We start from the raw sequence: 22,526 nt of genomic DNA, 5'->3' as shown, positions 1-22,526 counted from the left end.
CACACAGAAAACGGTTCAGCATTCACGGTGCAGCGGACACCAGGCAGCCACTAGAAGGAACGGGGCCTGGGGGAACCAGGCTGGGAGCTCTGTTTGCCCCAGTCAAGCACAAGCTCCTCCAGACACAGGAACCCGCCAAGCCGATGGGTGGCTGGTCCCAGCTCTGTGGGAATGTTAATGCCACAGGCCTGGGGCTGCTCTCCCTTGAAAGGCTGCTGACAGGGCTGGCCCTCGCTGGGTGCCTGAACCTGCACAACAGGAGAGCTCCCTCCATTCCCTGTAAGTGCGGGCCCACCGTGCCAAGGCTGTTTGTGCAAACAGGGTGGTTTATGCCGGACACCTGCTTTCCTTCTAGGCATCTAGGATTTTGTTCCTGCCAGGCAGGGCGGGCTTAGGCTGTCTGGCCAATAATAGCCGTGAACCTTGAATCTCTAACAAGCTTCCCTGGTGGAGGGTAGTTCCTGTGTGGCCACAGGTGGCTACTGGAGAATTCAGTGCATCCCGTGTGAGTCCACCAGGAGGGGACTCTGGAAGCTGGAGCTGGGCTTCCCCCGAATACCACAGGTGCCACTGCCCTCTGCCAATCGCGTCCTTTGCTGTAACATACTATAGCCATGCACAGGATAACAAGCTGAGTCCCAGAAGTCCCCAATTATCGAACCTGCACATGATCTTGGGGACCCCAACATACATGGGTCAAAAGTGCCCACAGGAGGCTACACAGTGAAAACAGTAAGCACAGGTCGGGCGCGGTGGCTCACGCCTGTAATCTCAGCACTTTCGGAGGCCAAGGTGGGTGGATCACCTGAGGTCAAGAGTTCGAGACCAGCCTGACCAACATGGTGAAACCCCGTCTCTTGGTCGGGCACAGTGGTTCATGCCTGTAATGCCAGCACTTTGGGAGGCTGACGTGGGCGGATCATGAGGTCAGGAGATCGAGACCATCCTGGCTAACGTGCTGAAACCCCATCTCTACTAAAAATACAAAAAAATTAGCCGGGCGTGGTGGTGGGCACCTGTAATCACAGCTACTTGGGAGGCTGAGGCAGGAGAATGGTGTGAACCCAGAAGGCGGAGTTTGCAGTGAGCTGAGATCGTGCCACTGTACTCCAGCCTGGGTGACACGGTGAGACACTGTCTCAAAAAAAAAAAAGGAAAAAAGAAAATAGTAAGCACATAGCTCTATGTGCCAGGGATGAAGTGTGCTACCCAAGTTCACTCACTTAATCCACATGACAACCTTGTGAAGTAGGTGCCTTTATTCCCATCTCACAGCTGGGGCCCAGAGAGGTTAAGTAGCTTGTCTGAAATCACACAGCATGCACAGGGCAGATCCAGGATCAGATCCCAGGGAGCCCAGGCTCTTATCAACCTTTTGGGGCATCTCCAGTGTCACTGAGGGACCTAGAGAGAACCCTGTGTCCAGCCCCTACCTGCTGTAGCCTGCTTCATAGAGAAACTGAGGCACCTGTGTGGTCTTCCCGCTGCCAGTCTCACCACACACGATGACAATGGGGTGCTCGGCCACAGCCTCCATGATCACTTGTTCTTCAGAGAGAATTGGGAGCTTCAGCCGTTCTTCCTGGAAGGAGAGCAAGTCAGCACTTAGGCAGCAGCAAGACTACAGACACTGATGTGACCTCCAGGCACGTGGGTGCTGAACAGATGTGCTTGCTGGGGAAGGAGGCCTTGACAGCTGGGGAGGGGACCAAGAGCCATGGTCCAGCAGAGACAGAGACAGGGACCACATCCTTCGGGATACCAGGCCTGACATCATCACATCCTTCGAGACTGGCCTGACCAACATGGTGAAATCCTGTCTCCTGGCCGGGCGCGGTGGCTCACACCTGTAATCCCAGCACTTTGGGAGGCCGAAGTGGGCAGATTACGAGGTCAGGAGATAGAAACCATCCTGGCTAACGTGGTGAAACCCCGTTTCTACTAAAAATATAAAAAAATTTGCCGGGCATGGTGGTGGGTGCCTGTAATCCCAGCTACTCGGGAGGCTGAGGCAGGAGAATGGTGTGAACCAGACACAGCTTGGTTGGGGCAGAGCAGTCTCTCAGAGATATGGGAACCCTCAGCTGTTGCTGGCGGGAGTCTCAATTAATGGCACGGTCACTTTGATAAACAATCTGGTGCAAATTTTCTCAAAGTCAAGGATGTGTGGCCCTGCAGTTCCTCTCCTAGGCACATATTCCAGAGCAGGTGCTTGCTACATTTTTTCCTATGACTCATGAAAAGAAACACATTTTATATCATGACTCAGTACGCAAACAGACACATATGTGTATCGTATATGGAAAGAACAGTTCTGTGAAACATGGCTCACCCTAATGCGTATGCAGTGGCGCGATCTCAGCTCACTGCAACCTCTGCCTCCCAGGTTCAAGTGATTCTCCTGCCTCAGCCTCCTGAGTAGTTGGGATTACAGGCACATGCCACTATGCCCGGCTAATTTTTGTAGTTTTAGTAGAGATGGGGTTTCACCATGTTGGCCAGGCTGGTCTTGAACTCCTGACCTCAGGTGATCTGCCCGCTTTCACCTTCCAAAGTGCTGGGATTACAGGCGTGAGCCACTATGCCTGGCCAACAAGCTCATATTCTTAATTTTGTTCTATTTCTATTCTATTCTATTCCACTTGTTGTATTTATTTACTTTTTGAGACGGAGTTTCACTCTTGTTGCCCAGGGTAGAGTGCAATAGTGTGATCTTGGCTCACTGCAACCTCCACCTCCCGGGTTCAAGTGATTCTCCTGCCTCAGCCTCCTGAGTAGTTGGGATTACAGGCACATGCCACTATGCCCGGCTAATTTTTGTAGTTTACTCTTAGTAGAGATGGGGTTTCACCATGTTGGCCAGGCTGGTCTTGAACTCCTGACCTCAGGTGATCTGCCCGCTTTCACCTTCCAAAGTGCTGGGATTACAGGCGTGAGCCACTATGCCTGGCCAACAAGCTCATATTCTTAATTTTGTTCTATTTCTATTCTATTCTATTCCACTTGTTGTATTTATTTACTTTTTGAGACGGAGTTTCACTCTTGTTGCCCAGGGTAGAGTGCAATAGTGTGATCTTGGCTCACTGCAACCTCCACCTCCCGGGTTCAAGTGATTCTCCTGCCTCAGCCTCCCGAGTAGCTGGGATTACAGGCATCCACCACCATGCCAGGCTAATTTTTGTATTTTTAGTAGACAGGGTTTCACCACGTTGGCCAGGCTGGTGTCAAACTCCTGACCTTAGGTGATCCACCTGCCTCGGCCTCAAAGTGCTGGGATTACAGGTGTGGGCCATTGCGCCTGGCCTCCATTTGTTTTTTTTTTTTTAAATATGAGGCCAGGCATGATGGCTCACACCTGTAATCCCAGCGACTTGAGAGGCCAAGGCAGAGGATCGCTTGAGGCCAGAAATTCAAGACCAGACTGGGCAACATAGCCAGACTCTGTCTCTACAAAAAAATAAAAATAAAAAAGTTAGCCAGGCATGATGGCACATATCTGTAGTGCTAGCTACTCAGGAGGCTGAGGTGGGAGGACTGCTTGAGCCCACGAGGTAGAGGCTGCAGTGAACTATGATCACATCACTGCACTCCAGCCTGGCAGACAGAACAAGACACTGTCTCAAAAAAAAAAGAAAAGAAAAGAAAAGAAAAGATTAAAAGCTACTCAATTCATGACCCAAAGATGGCTATGACGTCATCTGCAAATACTGCTCAAAAGAAACTTCTGCACATGCGCTCATAGGAGAGGGACAAAAACGTTTAAAACAGTGGTGAAGGTCGGGCGTGGTGCTCATGCCTGTAATCCCAGCCCGTTAGGAGGCCAAAGTGGGCAGACTGCCTGAGCATGGGAGTTCAAGACCAGCCTGTGCAACATGGCAAAACCCTGTCTCTACAAAAAAATACAAAGTTAGCCAAGCACAGTAGCGCGTGTCCATAGTCCCAGGCTCCTTGGGAGGGTGAGGCAGGAGGATCACTTGAGCCTAGGAGGCGGAGGTTGCAGTCAGCTGAGATCAAACCTCTGCACAGAGTAGCAAACCTGCATTCCGGGGAGCGGTTCACAGGGATGAAGACAGCAGGCTTGGCCAGGGCCCTGGGTGGGGGTACTGCAGCTGGAGGAGGAGGAACAGGCATCCCAGCCGGCGCGGGCTGACTGCTGGGTGCTGGAGTTGGCGGCAGAGGTGCCACGGTGGTCCCCGCACCAGCCTCAGCCAGCTCAGCAGCTGGGTCCTCGTCCAGCTCTGACTCCCCCTCCAGCTCCGACTCCTCCGACTCCCCTTCCTCCTCCTCCTCCTCAGCTGAGGGCTGGCGGCGACGCTTCCGGTGGGCACCACTGAGGCTGCTGATCTTCTCCTGGCCCGGGGCCACCACCTCATCAGGCTTCCTGTTGAGACAGCAGAGATTTCAGACACAGAGGCCCCACCTCAATCCCCAGAGGTCAGGACTCCAGGGCCACACACCTCTCTGCCTCAGGGCCTTTGCACCTGCTGTTCCACTCCCTGAAATGCCCTTCCCACAGATAGCTCCTCTCACTCCACTTAAGCCTCTGCTTAAGCGCCAGCTGTCAGGGAGACTCCCTGACCACACACAGACCCCACACCTCTCCCTTCTCCCTCCACCTCGCTCTTCCCTGCTTCATTTTCTGTTCAGTGCTTCCCAGCATGGGACACAGATGCACTCACCAGATGACTTCCCATGATTACACCTCCCCCCATGACCCTAGGAAGCTCCTTAAGAGAAAGGACTTTATTTCTGTGCACTGCTCTACCCCCAGGACCTAGCAGAGAGCCTGGGACAGTCTGCACTCGATAAACAGTCACTAACTGAACAGTGCTCACAGGCACAGGCCAGGCCTCATGTAAACGAGCAGCACAGGCTGAGTGAGACCACAGAGCCTGGTGGGACTGGGTGGGAGGGGCACACGGGCCATTTAAGGGTCAGCAGCTTGGTGGGGACACTGCTGGTGTGGCCGGATCGTCCAAGTAGTCAAGACCAGGTGGGAACATGAATTCGCTTTGTCACCCAGGACAGAGTGCAGTGGTGCAATCACGGCTCGCTGCCGCTTCAACCTCCCAGGCTCAGGTGATCCTCCCACCTCAGCTGCCAGAGTAGCTGGGACCATAGGCATGAGCCACCATGACCAGCTAATTTTTGTATTTTTAGTGGTGACGGGGTTTCACCATGTTGGCCATGCTGGTCTCAAACTCCTGACCTCAGGTGATCCGCCTGCCTTGGCCTCCCAAAGTGCTAGGATTACAGGTGTGAGCCACGGCGCCCTTCCGGCTTGGTTGTTCTAAGCCACCGTTGTTTGCAGTAATTTGTTATGGCAGCACCGGGAAGCTAACATATTGGCAAACAGCACTCATGCCTTAAAACACGACACAAACCGGCCAGCACGGTGGCTCACGCCTGTAATCCCAGCACTTTGGGAGGCCAAGGCGGGCAGATCACCCGAGGTTGGGAGTTCGAGACCAGCCTGGCCAACATGGAGAAACCCCGTCTCTACTAAAAATACAAAATTAGCCGGGTGTGGTGGCACATGCCTGTAATCCCAGCTATTCGGGAGGCTGAGGCAGGAGAATCGCTTGAACCTGGGAGGCGGAGGTTGCGGTGAGCTGAGATTGCGCCATTGCTCTCCAGCCTGGGCAACAAGAGCGAAACTCCGTCTCAAAAAAAAAAACAAAAAACAAAAACAAAAACCACACAACACAAACCGAACAAAACCCACTGATGGGCCAAATCCAGCCCTTGACCACCTAATGGCAATTTCTGGCCTAATCAGCTGTACAAAAGCTGGAGGAGCTGTAACATGGGACTCTACGTTGCAGGAAAACACCAACATCACTGGAACAAGAGACTTTGCTGTCCTGTGTGTCGCAGAAGGTTTAGCAGCATCTATGGCCTTTACCCACTAGAGGCATTTAGGATGACAATCAATGATCAGCCACTCAGGCCACTACAAAGGTATTTTCTCAAATGCTCCACCCCCAGAGGACCCCATCACCTGTGCACCCTCCCTAGGGGGCCCTGGAGGGAGGGCAGGGTTAGGAAAGGACTGGCCAACTCACTGTTTGGTGTGGTACATGCGGTCCCCAGTGCCCAGCTTGGAGGTGGTATAAAAGAGTCTCATCTCGGCTTCGGAAGCCTGGACCTCACTCAGCTTCTGTAGCATCTCTGCTCGCTGGGAAAAGAAATGAATAGGTTATGTATTTGCCATCATGACCCTCTCCTAAGAAGGGAAGTGAGACTCTAATAAAATTTCAGCATCATTAACAACTGGAGTCTTCAAAATCAGAGGTCAAATTGTAATTCTACTGCTGCATGGTGTTCCTCCATCAACAGACACAGCAAGCTTGGCATGGCTTTTTAAACCCCTTTTACAGAATCTGGGGTTGTATAAATGAGGTCCTTTGCAGCAGGGTATCACAGTAGAAGATTATGGCCCACCAGATGCCCATCAACAGGAGACGAATAAAGCACAGCTCAGTCAGGTACAGCAATGCTCCCTAGCAGCTCTGAGGAAGGAGGCGGCTTTGTGTGAACTGGTCCCTGAGCTACCCTGAGCAATGCTGTGTGCAGGGGATGTACCCAGTTGGCTTCTTTCAGTTGGGTGAGGGTTTCATGAGTTTTTCCTTTATTGTTCTTGTAATTGTATATATAGGTTTTATACACACTTCTATGTGTGTATTACACACACACACACCACACACACACAGAGCAAGGCATAGCACAGTGGGAAAGCATCCTAAATAGGATTTAAAAAGGACATGCCGACCAGGCACAGTGGCTCATGCCTGCAAACTCAGCACTTTAGGAGGCCGAGGCAGGCAGATCACCTGAGGTCAGGAGTTCAAGACCAACCTGACCAACATGGTGAAACCATGTCTCTACTAAAAATACAAAAATTAGCCAGGCGTGATGGCGCATGCTTGTGGTACCAGGTAACCGGGAGGCTGAGGCAGGACAATCGCTTGAACCTGGGAGGCAGAGGTTGCAGTGAGCTAAGATCATACCACTGCACTCCAGCCTGGGCAACAGAGCAAGACCTTGTCTCCAAAAAATAAAAAGAACACGCTCGCAGGTTAGTGAGTCTTCCCCCTACTAAGGCTCCAGGGACTGCCCATTCACGGCTGCTAGAGAGAGACCCTCAAGCCTCCTGATATAAAGACATAGCTCCTGCGTGCAGGGGCCTCACCAAAAGTCAAACTGGATTCTCATGAAGCCTCCAGGTCGGGGTTCCTCAATCTCAGCACTATTGACAGTTAGGCCAAATAAGCTTTTGTTTTTCTGTGCATTGGAGGCTGTTAACAGCATCCCATGGCTCCACCTGCCAGATGCCAGCAGCACTCCCAAGTTGTCACAGCCCAAAATGTCTCAAGACAATGCCAAATGTCCCCGGGGCTGGTGGAGGGCGCTAAACTGTCCCAGATGAGAGTCACTGCTACAGATCCAAATACTAATGTACAAAAAACTGAGACGGCACAGGAGCATGTTTAAAATAAAATTTTAAGGCTGGGTGTAGTGGCTCACACCTATAATTGCAGCACTCTGGGAGGCTGAGGCAGGTGGATCACTTGAGGTTGGGAGTTTAAGACCAGCCTGACCAACGCGGAGAAACCCCATCTCTACTAAAAGTACAAAATTAGCCGGGTATGGTGGCGCTTGTCTGTAATCCCAGCTACTCGGGAGGCTGAGGCAGGAGAATCCCTTGAACCTGGGAGGCGGAGGTCACAGTGAGCCGAGATTGCGCCATTGCACTCCAGCCTGGGCAACAAGAGTGAAACTCTGTCTTAAAAAATAATAATAAAATAAAATAAAATATTTAAAATCCAGAAGGTAGGAAATTCCGTAAGACAAACAACAAATAAACTACAATGGGAAAAAAAACAAGAGATGGGTGAGGAGTATCCACGAAACAACAGGAAATTTAACCATTTGCTAGATGTTTGATATTAAAATAAAAGATTAGGTTGGCCGGGCGCGGTGGCTTACGCCTGTAATTCCAGCACTTTGGGAGGCCAAGGAGGGTGGATCACGAGGTCAGGAGATCGAGACCATCCTGGCTAACACGGTGAAACCACGTCTCTGATAAAAATACAAAAAATTAGCTGGGTGTGGTGGCGGGCGCCTGTAGTCCCAGCTCCTCGGAAGGCTGAGGCAGAATGGCATGAAGCTGGGAGGCAGAGCTGGCAGTGAGCCGAGATTGTGCCGCTATAATCCAGCCTGGATGACAGAGAGCGAGAGTCCGTCTCAGAAAAAAAAAAAAAAAAGATTAGAAGTGCTAATGGTATTCTGGTCATTTTTAAAAGTCTCTACTTATAGAGATACAAATTGAAATATTTATGGATAAAATGCTATGTATAGTGGGTTAAATGGCGGCCTCCCTCAAAGATGCGTTTGTATCCTGGAACTTGCGAACATGACCCTATTTGGAAAAAAGGTTTTGTAGATGTAATTACGTTAACTACGTGAAGGATCTCGAGACGAGATGATCCTGAGTATCTGAGTGCGACCTAAATCCAATGAGAAGCACCCTTCGAAGAGACACACGGAGGAAAGGCTGAGGGAACACGGAGGCAGAGATTGGAGTGACGCAGCCACAAACCAAGGGAATGCCTGGAGCTGCCAGGAGCGGGAAGAGGCCAGGAACTACCCTCCCCTGAGCCCAGTGAGGAGCACAGCCCTGGCGATGCCTTCATCTCGGACTTCTGGCCTCCCGAGCTGGGAAGGAACAAATTTATACTGTCCTAAGCCCCTCAGTTTGCGGTCATTTGTATGACATCCCCAGGAAACTAGCACAGATTCATTGTACGTGGGATTTGCTTCAAAATGACCCAGGGGTGGGAAAGTGACCAGCAGTGGAGATAATCCAAGATTGACCAGGGGCTGATCAATGTTGGAGCTGGCGATGGGCACATGGGAGTTCATCATACTGTTCTCTTTACTCTTGCATATGTCTGAATTTCCCATGACAAACTTTTTTCCTCTATGAAAAATTTAAGGTTGGCCGGGCGCGGTGGCTCACGCCTGTAATCCCAACACTTTGGGAGGCCAAGACGGCGGATCACGAGGTCAGGAGATCCAGACCATCCTGGCTAACACGCTGAAACCACGTCTCTACTAAAAATACAAAAAAAAAAAAAAGCCTGATATGGTGGCATGTACCTGTAATCTCAGCTACACAGGAGGCTGAGACAGGAGAATCGCTTGAACCCAGGAGGCAGAGCTTGCAGTGAGCCAAGACTGCACCACTGCACTCCGGCCTGGGCAACAGACCAAGACTCCATCTCAACATAAAATAAAATAAAATAAAATAAAATAAAAATTTAAGGTTTGGTAGAGCCAGAAAAGGTGTGGGGGGTGGGGGAACAAAACAAAAAAGGAAAAAAAAATTAAATGTAAATTTTAAAAAAAAGAAGAAAAAACAATTAAGGAAAAAAGTTGGACAATCTCCAGAATAGTTCAGTTCAGTTCCTCTGCCATAGTAGCTGCATTTCAAGTGCTCAACAGCAATATGTGGTTAGTCGCTACTGCACTGGAGCATGCACTGGAATTTTCCTCATTCCAGAAAGTTCTATCAGTTGCGCCACAGACACCCCCTCAGGAGGAGAGAGACCCCCCATCTCTATTCCGGGTAGCCACATGCAGACTCTGTCCGAGTGGGGCGTACCTGGCTCTTTTTCTCCTTCTGTTCTAAGATTTTCTGCAGCACTTTCCTTTCCTTCTTGGTCAGAGGCTTCTTCTCCTTCTTCGACAGAGGAGGGGCTTTGGTCTTCTTTTTCTTCTTCCCCGGTAGAACGAGCGCGTTGCTTGCATCAACTCCCTTCAAAGTGTCCTTGTCTGAAAGAGCGCAATTATTAAGGCCCCATTCTCCTTGAGGTGGCTCTGGTCCTGCCTCCCACAGTCCCCCTGACCTGCATGGGGGCCTCCAGAGCCTGGACACAGGAACAGGGGAGTCTGTGAGGTCAAATCTATTTTCATAACAATACTATGATGTTCTCAAGGCTGGGCGCAGGGGCTCATACCTGTAATCCCAGCACTTCAGGAGGCTGAGGCAGGTGGCTCACTTGAAGTCATGAGTTCCAGACCAGCCTGGCCTACATGGCGAAACCCTGTCTCTACTAAAAATATAAAATTAGCCAGGCGTGGTGGTGGGCACCTGTAATCCCAGCTATTTGGGAGGCTGAGGCAGGAGAATCTCTTGAATCTGGGAGGTGGAGGTTGCAGTGAGCCGAGATCACACCACTGCACTCCAGCCTGGACGACAGAGCAAGACTCTGTGCGGTGGCTCAAGCCTGTAATCCCAGCACTTTGGGAGGCCGAGACGGGCGGATCACGAGGTCAGGAGATCGAGACCATCCTGGCTAATACGCTGAAACCCCGTCTCTACTAAAAATACAAAAAAAACTAGCCGGGCGAGGTGGCTGGCGCCTGTAGTCCCAGCTACTCGGGAGGCTGAGGCAGGAGAATGGCGTAAACCCGGGAGGCGGAGCTTGCAGTGAGCTGAGATCTGGCCACTGCACTCCAGTCCGGGCGACAGAGCGAGACTCCGTCTCCAAAAAAAAAAAAAAAAAAAAAAATGCCCTCCCCCCAAAAAAAGAAAAACAATACTATGATGTTATCTTTTTGTTTCTTGTTTTTGTTTTTTTTTTTTTTTGAGACGGAGTCTCGCTCTGTCGCCCAGGCTGGAGTGCTGTGGCCAGATCTCAGCTCATTGCAAGCTCCGCCTCCTGGGTTCACGCCATTCTCCTGTCTCAGCCTCCCGGGTAGCTGGGACTACAGGCGCCGCCACGTCGCCCGGCTAGTTTTTTGTAGTTTTTAGTAGAGACGGGGTTTCACCGTGTTAGCCAGGATGGTCTCGATCTCCTGACCTCATGATCCGCCCGTCTCGGCCTCCCAAAGTGCTGGGATTACAGGCTTGAGCCACTGCGCCCGGCCTATCTTTTTGTTTTTTGAGAAAGAGTCTCGCTTTGTGACCCAGACTAGGGTGCAGTTGTGCGATCTCAGCTCACTGCAACCTCTGCCTCCCAGGTTCCAGCAATTTTCTTGCCTCAGCCTCCTGAGCAGGTGAGATTACAGGCATGTACCACCACGCTCAGCTAATTTTTGTATTTTTAGTAGAGATTGGGTTTTACCATGTTAGCCAGGCGGTCTCAAACTTCTGACCTCAAGTGATCCACCCACCTCAGCCTCCCTAAGTGCTGGGATTACAGGCGTGAGCCACCACGCCCGGCCTGATATTCTCTTAAGAGTGTACAGTGGGGCCGGGCGCGATGGCACACGCCTGCAATCCCAACACTTTGGGAAGTGAGGCCAGGAGCTGGGGACCAGCCTGGCCAACATGGCAAAACCCCGTCTCTACAAAAAATACAAAAACTAGACAGGTGTGATGGCATGCACCTATAATCCTAGCTACACGGGAGGCTGAGGCACGAGAACTGCTTGAACCCGGGAGATGGAGGTTGCAGTGGGCAGAGATCATGCCACTGTACTCCAGCCTGGGCGACAGAATAAGGCTCTATTTCAAAAAAAAAAAAAAAAGAAAGAGTGTATAGTGGACTAGGCTACGTTTCCATCATATCTATTTCTAAACATAATAGTTTGAACGTATACAATCTAGACAAATTTAGAAAAATTCAGTTATCATATCACTCTTCAACTCCACCAATTGCAGAATCTTAGGTAGGACAAACCTTGGCAAATACCCGTGTCTGCCTGACGTCTGATGCTGGGGTTTGCTCTCTGGTGTTCCTGTGTGGGGAGGATCTGATTCTTTGATTAACTGTTTGGTTTCTATGTCTTTATGTTACAAAGAGGACAGGTTTTGTGACCCTAATTAAGTACAGTGGGCTGGGTGCGGTGGCTCACGCCTGTAATCCCAGCACTTTGAGAGGCCGAGGCAGGCAGATCACCTGAAGTCAAGAGATTACGCCACTGCACTCTAGCCTGGCGACAGAGCAAGACTCCATCTTAAATAAATAAATAAAAGAAGGCAATCTGAGTCATGTTCTTATGAGATTCCTCTAGGCCCTGAGAAAGGCAGGGATACATGGAAATGTCCTGTTCTGATGTGAGAAACAACTTTCCCCAAATCTCTGGGTCTGAGAGACCTCAGCCCCTCTGCTCAGATGGTCCAGTTCCAAGTGTCAGTCCAGTGTCTACAGCTGTCTTTGAGGTGCCATCCTGAATTGTCACTGCCATCATAACAGTTGTCCCCTGTCCCGGGACACACCCCGCCTCTGTAACCTTTCTTTTTTTTTTTTTTTTTTTGAGACGGAGTCTTGCTCTGCCACCCAGGCTGGAGTGCAGTGGCCGGATCTCAGCTCACTGCAAGCTCCGCCTCCCGGGTTGACGCCATTCTCCTGCCTCAGCCTCCCGAGTAGCTGGGACTACAGGCGCCCGCCTCGTCGCCCGGCTAGTTTTTTGTATTTTTTTAAGTAGAGACAGGGTTTCACCGTATTAGCCAGGATGGTCTCGATCTCCTGACCTCGTGATCCGCCCGTCTCGGCCTCCCAAAGTGCTGGGATTACAGGCTTGAGCCACCGCGCCCGGCCTGTAACCTTTCTTTACTTTTCAAACCATTCTCGTTTTGGTCACCAACATATTTTCCCAAATTACCACCCCCAAAACTCTGACAGGAGGTAGGACAGCTACCACAGGTTAAATATCCCTTCCCAGAAATGTAGGGACCAGATGTGTTTTAGATTTAGGAATATCTGTATTCTATTTACTGGTTGAGCATCCCTAATCTAAAAATTTGAAATCTGGAAGCTCCAATGAGCATTTCCTTTAAATGTCATGTTGACACTCAAAAACTTTAGAATTCTGGAGTATTTTGGATTAAGGATGCTTAAACGTGTGCTACTGGTCCCATTCTGCAGACGTCAAAACGAAGGCACAGAGATGTTAGGGGATCTGCCTCAACTCCCAGCCTGTCTGTGGAACTTCTGTTTTTTTTGAGATGGAGTCTCACTCTCTCACCCAGGCTAGAGTACAGTGGCACAATCTTGGTTCACTGCAACCTCTGTCTCCGGGTTCAAGCCATTCTCCTGCCTCAGCCTCCCGAGTAGCTGGGACTACGGGTGCCCACCAACACATCTGGCTAGTTTTTGTATTTCAGTAGAGACGGGATTTCACTATGTCGGTCAGGTTGGTCTCAACCTCCTGACCTCAAGTGATCTGCCTGCCTCGGCCTCTCAACACGCTGGGATTACAGGTGTGAGCCACCATGCCCGGCCTATCTGTGCAACTTCCAAGGACTGAACTCAGACTATCAGATTCCCACTCTGACATTCTTCCCTATACCCTCACTGCCTTCCAGGTCCAACACATGTGTGGAAGAGAATGCTGATTGGTGGTGGAAGGAAGCAGACTCCTCCAGCACCCCTGGTGACCCCTCCTTCTGTTTCTAGAATCTTTCTTAATGGCCAAATCAGCCTGGCCCTTGGGGTCTTAACACAAGTGGCTGGATGAGTTCAATTTTGGAACATGTTTAGTTTCAGGGGCCTACGGGACATCCTTGAACCCACACAATTGCTTCACCACAAGCCTCCTCCAAAAGCACCCCTACTGAGGTGTTCAGTGCCCTTCCGGTGTTAAATCCAGTGGTTCTTCCGCCCTTCCCCAATTCCGAAGCAGCACCTGACCCACAGGGAGAGTCCTCCTCCCTGGTCCCAGGGCAATCACACTCTGGCAGCTCATCACACACCTTCGGGCCACTCCATCTCCCTCGCAGCCTCCTTATCTCCCTCTCCTCCAGGGCTGGACTCACACCCTCAGTCTTCTGACTAAATAAGTATCTATATACACGTCTGATTCCAAAATGGACACCTCCACCTGAACTTGCATCTCTTGAGTATCGGAGTCAACAGCTGCCCGCCTACTCTCCCTGCCTGGATATCTAGCAGGCCCCAAACTACTCACATCCAAAGCTGAGCTCTTGGTCCTCCCCACAAGCTACCCACTCAACCCCTGGGAGTCATTCTTTGTCACCGCCATTGTTTTTGTCCACAAGCCCTGTCAGCCAGCAGATACTGCCTGCTTGGCCTTCAAAACACATCTTGAATCCACCCATTTCTCACCTTCCTACTGCTGCCCCCTGGTCCAAGCATCACCTCCACCTCCTCCCCATCCTGGTTCTACCTTTGACCTCTACTGGTTTTTCTCAACACAGCAGCCAAAGTGATGCTGTTAAAACATAAGCCCTCATCTGTCCTCCTCTGCCCTCATGGCTGCCCTCTCCCATAGAGAAAAAGCCCCAGTTCTCGCCAAGACCCCAGTCCAGGCCTGACCTGCCCTGGCCCCCTGCTTTTTCTCTCATCTCCAGACAGTCACTCAGGCCTCCTTCAGATCTTGACTCTAACAGAGTGATGTCTTCTCCAGCAACTCTGTGGGATGCTGCAACCCACCCAATGACCTCTTCTGTTTAATGTGCTCACGGTATCCACAGAATTTTCTATATGTTTATTCTTTGCCTGTCTCCTCCTATACAGCAGGTAAACTCAGGGATTTTCTAAAAATCTACCTTTCTGTTATGTCTCTAGTGCCGAGAATAGTGGCTGGCATGTAATAAGGGCTACTACTAAAAAGGGGTCTGAGAGAAATGTCAGCCAGCCAGGAGCTGAGCAGACAAGACTGGGCTGAAAATACACATCTGGGGGTCGCTGAAGATTATAAAGAGATTATAATCGAAGTCACGGGAAGCGAAGGAACTACTCTTACTTTTCTTGCCAAATTCTCCATGTTACTATTTGAGGGCGAGAGAAACCACGGGTATTCCCCACACACTGTTAAAACTAGGCTGTCACTAAGCCCCTCTCCTTTGGATCATCTGGAATGGGGGGACCCATTCCCCCTATTCCAGATGATCCATCCCACCCCTCTGGGATCCCCACCCCAGAGTCCTGAAGGCAGGGCACAGGCCGCCCTGGGAAATCCCCGAAATCCAGCCCCCGTCCGGGGTTGTCTTACCCTCTAGTTCCAGCTGCACGGGGGGCGGCTCGGGGGAGCCCTTCGAGGGGCCGGGACCCGCCTGCTGGCGCCCCTTGATGTTGTACCGCCGGCGCAGCTTCCCCATGGCGACTAAGCCCGGGTGAGCGCTCCAGCGGGCCGGACCACCAAAGCACCCGAAACCCAGCCCACGTGAGTCCCGGACCACCAACTCCGGCTGTGAGACTTCCGGGTTACGTTATCGCGAGAGCTGTAACTGACTTGGCCGATGAGTGGCAGGGTTGGAAAAGAAATCATGCGAGAGAAGAGGCGGAGCCGGGCCGGGCATGGGGCGGGGCTATTTAGAGAAGTGGGCGGGGCCTGAGGTCCCCGCCCAGGCCCAAATTTAAGTCCGGGCTGTTCTCGCTTGCGGTAGTCTGGGTTGAAATATGAATTATATCTACTGATACTAATTTGGCTGCTTGGGAGTGGAAGTGTTTTGCCACTTTTTAAAATATACCCCGCCCCCAATACTCCAAACTTCTTCCCCCCAACCCTGGTTTGCGCATCTGCATTTTCTGATATTCCTACAAGAATCATATTAGTCGTGTAGTTTTAAAAAGGCACCAAATATTTCCATCCCAGGGACAGATGGAAGATCTAAAAGGAGGCCTCTACGGGCGCGGTGGCTCACGCCTGTAATCTCAGCACTTTGGGAGGCCGAGACGAATAGATTACGAGGTCAGGAGTTCAAGACCAGCCTGGCCAAGATGGTGAACACCCCCCCGCCCCGGCCGTCTCTACTAAAAATACAAAAAAAAAAATTAGCTAGGCGTGGTGGCAGGCGTCTGTAATCCCAGCTACTCGGGAGGCTGAGGCAGAGAACTGATTGAACCCAGGAGGTGGAGGTTGGCAGTGAGCCGAGATTGCACTGGGCAACAGAGCTAGACTCTGTCTCAAAAAAAAAAAAAATTAAAGTTGTCTATTAGACATTATATTGTAACACACTGGGAAACAATGCATTATTGTTATTATTATTTTTGAGATAAGGTCTCTCTCCTTTTTTTTTTAAGAGATAAGATCTCTCCCTGTGGCCCAGGCCAGAGTGCAGTGGTACAAGCACTACTCACTGCAGCCTTGACCTCTCCTCCCACCTCAGCCTCCTGAGTAGTTAGGACTACAGGGATACACTACCACGACCGGCTAATTTTTCTATTTTTTATAGAGATGGTGTCTTCCTATGTTGCCTAGACTGGTCTCAAAATCCTGGACTCCAGGGATCCACTTGTCCTCCCAAAGTGCTGGAATTACAAGCATAAGCCACCATGAAGGCCTTAACGACATTTTAAAAAATCATAATTAGTGTATCAAATCTGTGGGGTTTTTGTTTGTTTTCTTGTTTTTGTTTTTTTGAGACAGAGGTCTCCCTCTGACGCCCACGCTGGAGTGTAGTGGAGCAATCTCGGCTCACTGCAGCCTCCACCTCTCGAGTTCAAGCGATTCTCCTGTCTCAGCCTTCCAAGTAGCTGGGATTACAGGCACCCACCACCATGCCCATCTAATTTTTGTATTTTTAGTAGAGATGGGGTTTCATCATGTTGGCCAGAATGGTCTCAAACTCCTGACATCAAGTGATCCCCCCACCTTGGCCTCTCAAAACGATGAGATTACGGACCTGAGCCACCGCACCAGGCTCAAATCTGTGTTTTCATGGATTTTGTTGCTTAGGATGACAGTGATCTAAAGTTTCTTTTTTTAAATGTGTTTATTTAAATAAATTAAAAGTTTAGGAAACGTTTAAAAAATGTTAAGTAGGTATTAGTACACTTGCCTGTATTTCCTTCTAAAATGTAATATATCAATGAATTACCTTCCAGATGGTATAGACCATCCTAGACAGCAAGAAGAAGGCAGGTACATAACAGAATGGATGGATCTCACAAATATAAAGTTGAACAAAAGCCAGGCGTGGTGGCTCACGCCTGTAATCCCAGCACTTTGGGAGGCCAAGGCAGGCGGATCACCTGAGGTCAGAAGTTTGAGACCAGCCTAGCCAACATGGCAAAACCCGTCTCCACTAAAAATACAAACATTAGCCGGGTGTGGTGGCACATGCCTATAGTCCCAGCTATGCGGAAGTCTGAGGCAGGAGAATCGCTTGAACCTGGAGGCAGAGATTGCAGTAAGCCAAGATCATGCCAATGCACTCCAGCTGGGCAATAGAGTAAAGACTCCGTCTCAGAAAATAAAAAATAAATAAAAAATAAAGTTGAACAAAAGAAGCCAACCCCCAGAGTCGTACTGTGTGGTTCCACTTACATAAACTTCAAACACATGAATCCCCTAAATTTTAAGAAGAGCCTAGTGAATGGGAGAGGACAAAGGGAGGCTTTGGGGGAAACTGGTAATGTTTCATTTATCCATCTGGGTGCTAGTTACCTTGTGTATTCAGCTTGTGAAAATTCATAAAAATTTATATGATTGTGTATTTTTCTGTATATTATACCTTAATTAAAAAGTTTATTGTTATTTTTTGTAGAGATAGGTCTCACTATGTTGGCCAGGCTGGTCTCGAACTCCTGTGTTCAAGCAATCCTCCTGCCTTGGCCTCCCAAAACAGGCATGCGCCACTACATCCAGCATAAAAAAAGTTGGTTTTTTTGTTTTGTTTTTGAGACAGAGTTTCACTCTTGTTGCCCAGGCTGGAGTGCAGTGGCTCAGTCTCGGCTCACTGCAACTTCCATCTCCCAGGTTCAGGCGATTCTCCTGCCTCAGCCTCCCGAGTAGCTGGGATTACAAGCAGGCGCCACCATACCTGGCTCATTTTATATATATATATATATTTGTTTTATTTTGTTTTGAGACGGAGTCTCACTCTGTTGCCCAGGCTGGAGTGCAGTGGCACGATCTCGGCTCACTGCAACCTCTGCCTTCCTGGTTCACGCCATTCTTCTGCCTCAGCATCCCATGTAGCTAGGACTACAGGCGCCTGCTACCACGCCCGGCTAATTTTTTGTATTTTTAGTAGAGACGTGGTTTCAGCATGTTAGCCAGGATGGTCTCGATCTCCTGACCTTGTGATCCACCCGCCTTGGCCTCCCAAAGTGCTGGAATTACAAGTGTGAGCCACCACGCCTGGCCTCATTTTGTATTCTTAGTGGAGACAGGGGTTTCTCCATGTTGGTCAAGCTGGTCTCGAACTCCCGACCTCAGATCGCCCGCCTCAGCCTCCCAAACTGCCGGAATTACAGACGTTAACCACCGCACCCGGCCTACAAAAAAGTTTTTAAAAAGATAAACAACACAGAAAAAATTTGCAAAGGATATGAATACGTAATTCAAAGAGAAGTAATTCAAATGGCCAATAAATCTATGAAAACCTTACTAGGAATCCAGAAAATGCAAATTCAAAAATAAGAGCATTTTTTATTCTTTGGATTGGCAAAAATTGAGTTTTATTTTCTTGGTTGTCTAAAAAGAAAGTTGGTTAGACTTGATTTGTTTGATTTAGGATGCAAACAGGGTCCTTGCGTTGCATGGGTTATTATGGCTCTTAAGTCTTTAAAACCAATTACCCTCCTCTCCGCTCACCTTTTATACCGCTTATTTATTGAACGAACTGGGTCGTTTGTCTCGTAGAATGCCCCACATACTGGAGTTGGTTGGTTGCTTCTGCTGCTTCTAAGTTTTCCTTATCTGCCATATTTCCTGTAAACTGTAGGTTTGATCTAGAGGCCCCATCAGGTTCATGCTCAACTTGTCTTGGCAAGAATCCATCGCAGGTGGCGCTGGTACTTCCTGGCACTAAGATTGATTGGCGGGGCCGGGACTTCGCGGCTTGGCCCCTCCATTTTCAAGTTCCCCGCCAAACCCTCGCCTCTTGGTTTTACCCATTTCTCATGATCGTCGCGTGAATCTATCATTCCATTGAGGGGTGCCAAATAATTTTCGGATTCTCTCATTCATCCTCATGTATTAGCTGGACTGTGCTAAAAGAAAGTTTCCCTCCCCTACTATTTTGGGACTCTGAAATACAGTTCATTCAGGAAGAGCAGGAGGATGCCTGATGCTTTCTTGTTATTTAAAATTTTCAGAATGAATGAGCTGACGTCCACGAGGGCCAATTTTGGGGTACCATTATAATAAATTCAGGGAGATTACATATATGTCTATTTCATGTTTTCCAATCAGTTGCGGTCACTTCCCTGGTTGAAGCTGTTGCAAGTTTTACAGGCACGGGTTGCTTTCCCACGGAGAAGTTAAAAGATAATTTTTGTTTTAATTGATGAGAAGCCGTACCCGGTCGGGGCAGGCTTCCGGGAGGCGGGCGCGGGGCCCCAGGGCCGGGTCGCGTTGGTCCCGCGCAGGGGGCGGGGCGCGGCGTGGGCTGGGCCGTCGAGCCTTTGCGCGCGGGGCGGGGCGGGTGGCGCAGCAGCGGCGGCGGCGGTGGGTAAAGGCGCGGCGCGCGGCCCCCGAGCGCGCCAACCCTGCCCTAGCTGGAGCCCGCGGCGGCCCAGCGCACGGCCATCACCCCGCACCGCGACCCCGCACCCCGCCGGCCGAGCATGGGCGCGCGCGCCTCAGGCGGGCCCCTGGCCCGGGCCGGGCTCCTGCTGCTGCTGCTGGTGCTGCTGCTCGGGCTGCTGGCCCCGGGCGCGCAGGGGGCGCGGGGCCGCGGCGGCGCGGAGAAGAACAGCTACCGCCGCACGGTCAACACCTTCTCGCAGAGCGTCAGCAGCCTGTTCGGCGAGGACAACGTGCGCGCCGCTCAGAAGGTGGGCGCCGAGCCCGCGCCCGCGGTCACCTTGCCCCGGCCGCCGCGCACCTGGCTGCCGGGGCCGGCCTGGGAGGAGCGCGGCCTCCGGGGCTGCCCGCCCGGCCGGCGCGCGGGAAGGGGGTCCGGCCTGCGCCTCGGGGCCTGCCTCCTGCGGTCCCCGCCGGGCCTGACCAGTGTAGGTCTGGGCGGCCGGGCCTCGGGCCGCCCTCTCTGCGCCGCGCTTCTCCTTGGACCTTGCCCCCGCGGTCGGCGCGGCCAGAGTCTCTCCCGGCTGCGCTGACGCCCGCCGCGCGTCTCATTCATTCATTCACCGCGTTTGAATGGCTCCTACTGTGAGCCAGGCAGCGCGCTGGCGCTCTCGGTCTCCACGCGGCTGCGCCCTCCCCAGCTACCCAGGGTTTGTCTTAGCCTCGCATCCCGACCCACTTCCCCTGGGACCTTCTGCCCCACTCCTTCTCCTGCTTTGAAGATACTTGGAGTTGTTTTTACGTTACAGAAAAAGAAGGAAGCAATACGATTTGCTCGGTTGCTTTGGGAAACCCGAGTACCTACTGTGTGCGGGGCTTTTCGCGTGGAGCCTTTGGTTTAGTTTGGGGAGGTCCAGGATCCTGCAGCCTCCTGGGAAGGGTGTTGAGTCCCAGGAGGAGCACAGGGAGTTTTCCCCAATTCCTGCTCTCTGGAGCTAGGTGGGATAGGGGTGCCATTCCGGGCCAAAGTCTGCCGACGAGCTCCTGAGAAGGAGGAAGTTCCTGGGGACAGTTGTGTGTGGCATTGCGGTTCCTTTGCTGTTCCCTGGGGAGGAGGGAGGTCTTGCTTGCTGCCAGCCTTCCTGGGGTTTTGGAGTCACAGAAGCTTGGGTCCAAGTTGGAGCTCTACCAGTTAGGATGGCTTTGGGGAAGTGACTTTACTTCTTTGAGCCTCAGTTTCCTTATTTGTTAAATAGGGATAGTAATCATTCCCCTTCATTGCAAGCTTGTCATTATGAATAGTTGGTACCTTCCTGGCCCAGAATCATGGCTAAAAAATTAAAGTTTTCTGCTCATTGAGAGGGAGTGGGGAATAGAAAGGAACATTAAGGCCCAAATAAGATTGACTGGATGTTCTTACTGGATAAAATGAAAGGTTAATTTGTTAGGAAAACGGTAACTTTTGACTTACCTCTCCTATGGGCAGGGGCACCTCTTGCACAGGTGGGTCTGTGTCTTCATACGTGTAGGGGAGAGAACGCTTTATAGGTGACCAAGGAGTGGCAAGGAAGCAGGGTTGAACGTCTGAATGTGAAAAGGTTGCCCTGGAGTCTGGCGGGGGCGGGATCTGGGGTGTGAGCGCAGGGAGCCTCACTTACTTCCTCTTGATGCTGTTCCGGAGCCATTTGAAGGCAGAAATCACTTGTTTTAGAGCAAAAAGAAACCTGTCTTTTTCACGCAGGGTGACCACAGGATCCCCATGTCTCAACTGATGGCAGTTCCATGTGACAATCTAAGGCTAACAAACATGAAATATAAGTGGATATTTAAGACTTAAATAAGACAGTCTATTCTGGCAGAGCATCTGTGAATCTGGGGATCAGAGCTCTTCCTGGAGTAAACCAGGGTTTGTACCTTTAATGGAGATGCTAATGATTACTAAGTGCTTTTATAGATAGAATAACCTTATATAATCCTTAGAATGATCTGGTGCAGTAGGTAGTATTACTGTTCCCATTTGACAGATGAGGAAACTGAGACGCAGCAGTGAAGTGGCTGGTTTCAGGTCAGATGAGTGGCAGAGCCAGAATGTGAACCTAGGCAGAGTGGACATGGAGCCCACATTAGTATCTCTCGCCTGTTTTCCTGCCTTGTGACTCCTTCCCTGTTCCCCGAGTCAGTGCAGCATTCAGAAGCTGACCTGACTTGTTTTTTTTTTTTTTTTTTTTTTTGAGACGGAGTCTTGCTTTGTTGCCCAGGCTGGAGTGCAGTGGTGTGATCTCGGCTCACTGCAAGCTCCGCCTCCCGGGTTCACGCCATTCTCCTGCCTCAGCCTCCCGAGCAGCTGGGACTACAGGCGCCCACCACCATGCCCGGCTAATTTTTTTGCATTTTTAGTAGAGTCGGGGTTTCACCATGTTAGCCAGGATGATCTCGATCCCCTGACCTTGTGATTCACCCCCCTCGGCCTCCCAAAGTGTTGGGATTACAGGCGTGAGGCACCACACCCGGCCGTTTTTTGTTTTTTTTTTGAGACAGAGGTCTGGCTCCAATGTTGCTCAGGCTGGAGTGCAGTGTCATGACCTCGTCTCACTACAACCTCCACCTCCCAGGTTCAAGTGATCCTCCCCCCTCACACTCCCAAGTAATTGGGATTACAGGCACCCGCCACCATGCCTGGCTAAGTTTTGTATTTTTAGTAGAGATGAGGTTTCACCATGTTGACCAGGCTGGTCTCGAACTCCTGACCTCGAGTCATCCTCCTGCCTTGGCCTTCCAAAGTGCTGGGATTACAGGCGTGAGCCATTGCACCTGGCCTGACTTACTTTATTTCCCCCTGACTGTAGCCCAGATTGGCCAGGCTTGGGGATATTGTTTTGTTAATTTTATGTTTTTTTTTTATATTTAATTAATTAATTTTTTGAGGCAGAGTCTTATTCTGTCACCCAGGCTGGAGTGCATTGGCACAATCTTGGCTCACTGCAACCTCTGCCTCCTGGGTTCAAGCGATTCTCCTGCCTCAGCCTCCTGAGTAGCCAGGATTACAAGTGAGCACCACCACATCTGGCTAATTTTTTATGTTTTTGGTAGAGACAGGGTTTCACCATGTTGGCCAGGCTGGTCTCAAACTCCTGACC

General features: G+C 50.7%; 2 protein-coding genes across 4 annotated transcripts in view; one reads left to right on the top strand and one right to left on the bottom strand.

Moving 5' to 3' along the window:
• Positions 1-20,998, bottom strand: part of DHX37 (DEAH-box helicase 37) — a 51,215-nt gene extending 30,217 nt beyond the window's left edge. Inside the window, exons 1-5 of one of the 3 annotated variants that reach the window (XM_033220127.1) lie at positions 20,861-20,998; positions 9,668-9,837; positions 6,066-6,178; positions 4,037-4,381; positions 1,434-1,582 (exon numbers count right to left, since the gene is read on the bottom strand). In XM_033220127.1, the coding sequence (XP_033076018.1) occupies positions 1,434-1,582; positions 4,037-4,042 (155 nt within the window). In that variant the 5' untranslated portion in view covers positions 4,043-4,381; positions 6,066-6,178; positions 9,668-9,837; positions 20,861-20,998. Of the gene's footprint in view, positions 1-1,433; positions 1,605-4,036; positions 4,382-6,065; positions 6,179-9,667; positions 9,838-14,967; positions 15,197-20,860 lie in introns of those variants that run through there. The other 2 variants (XM_033220128.1, XM_033220126.1) reach the window with 2 other exon arrangements.
• BRI3BP (BRI3 binding protein) overlaps positions 19,342-22,526 on the top strand; it is a 39,337-nt gene continuing 36,152 nt past the window's right edge. The window contains exon 1 of the mRNA XM_033220129.1: positions 19,342-19,700. Within this exon, the coding sequence (XP_033076020.1) occupies positions 19,491-19,700 (210 nt within the window). The 5' untranslated portion in view covers positions 19,342-19,490. The remainder of the gene's footprint in view (positions 19,701-22,526) is intronic.

Source organism: Trachypithecus francoisi, unplaced genomic scaffold, assembly GCF_009764315.1.
Source record: "Trachypithecus francoisi isolate TF-2019V2 unplaced genomic scaffold, Tfra_2.0 Lachesis_group11, whole genome shotgun sequence".
Lineage (NCBI taxonomy): Eukaryota > Metazoa > Chordata > Mammalia > Primates > Cercopithecidae > Trachypithecus > Trachypithecus francoisi.
This window is presented reverse-complemented; position numbering and strand designations above follow the sequence as displayed.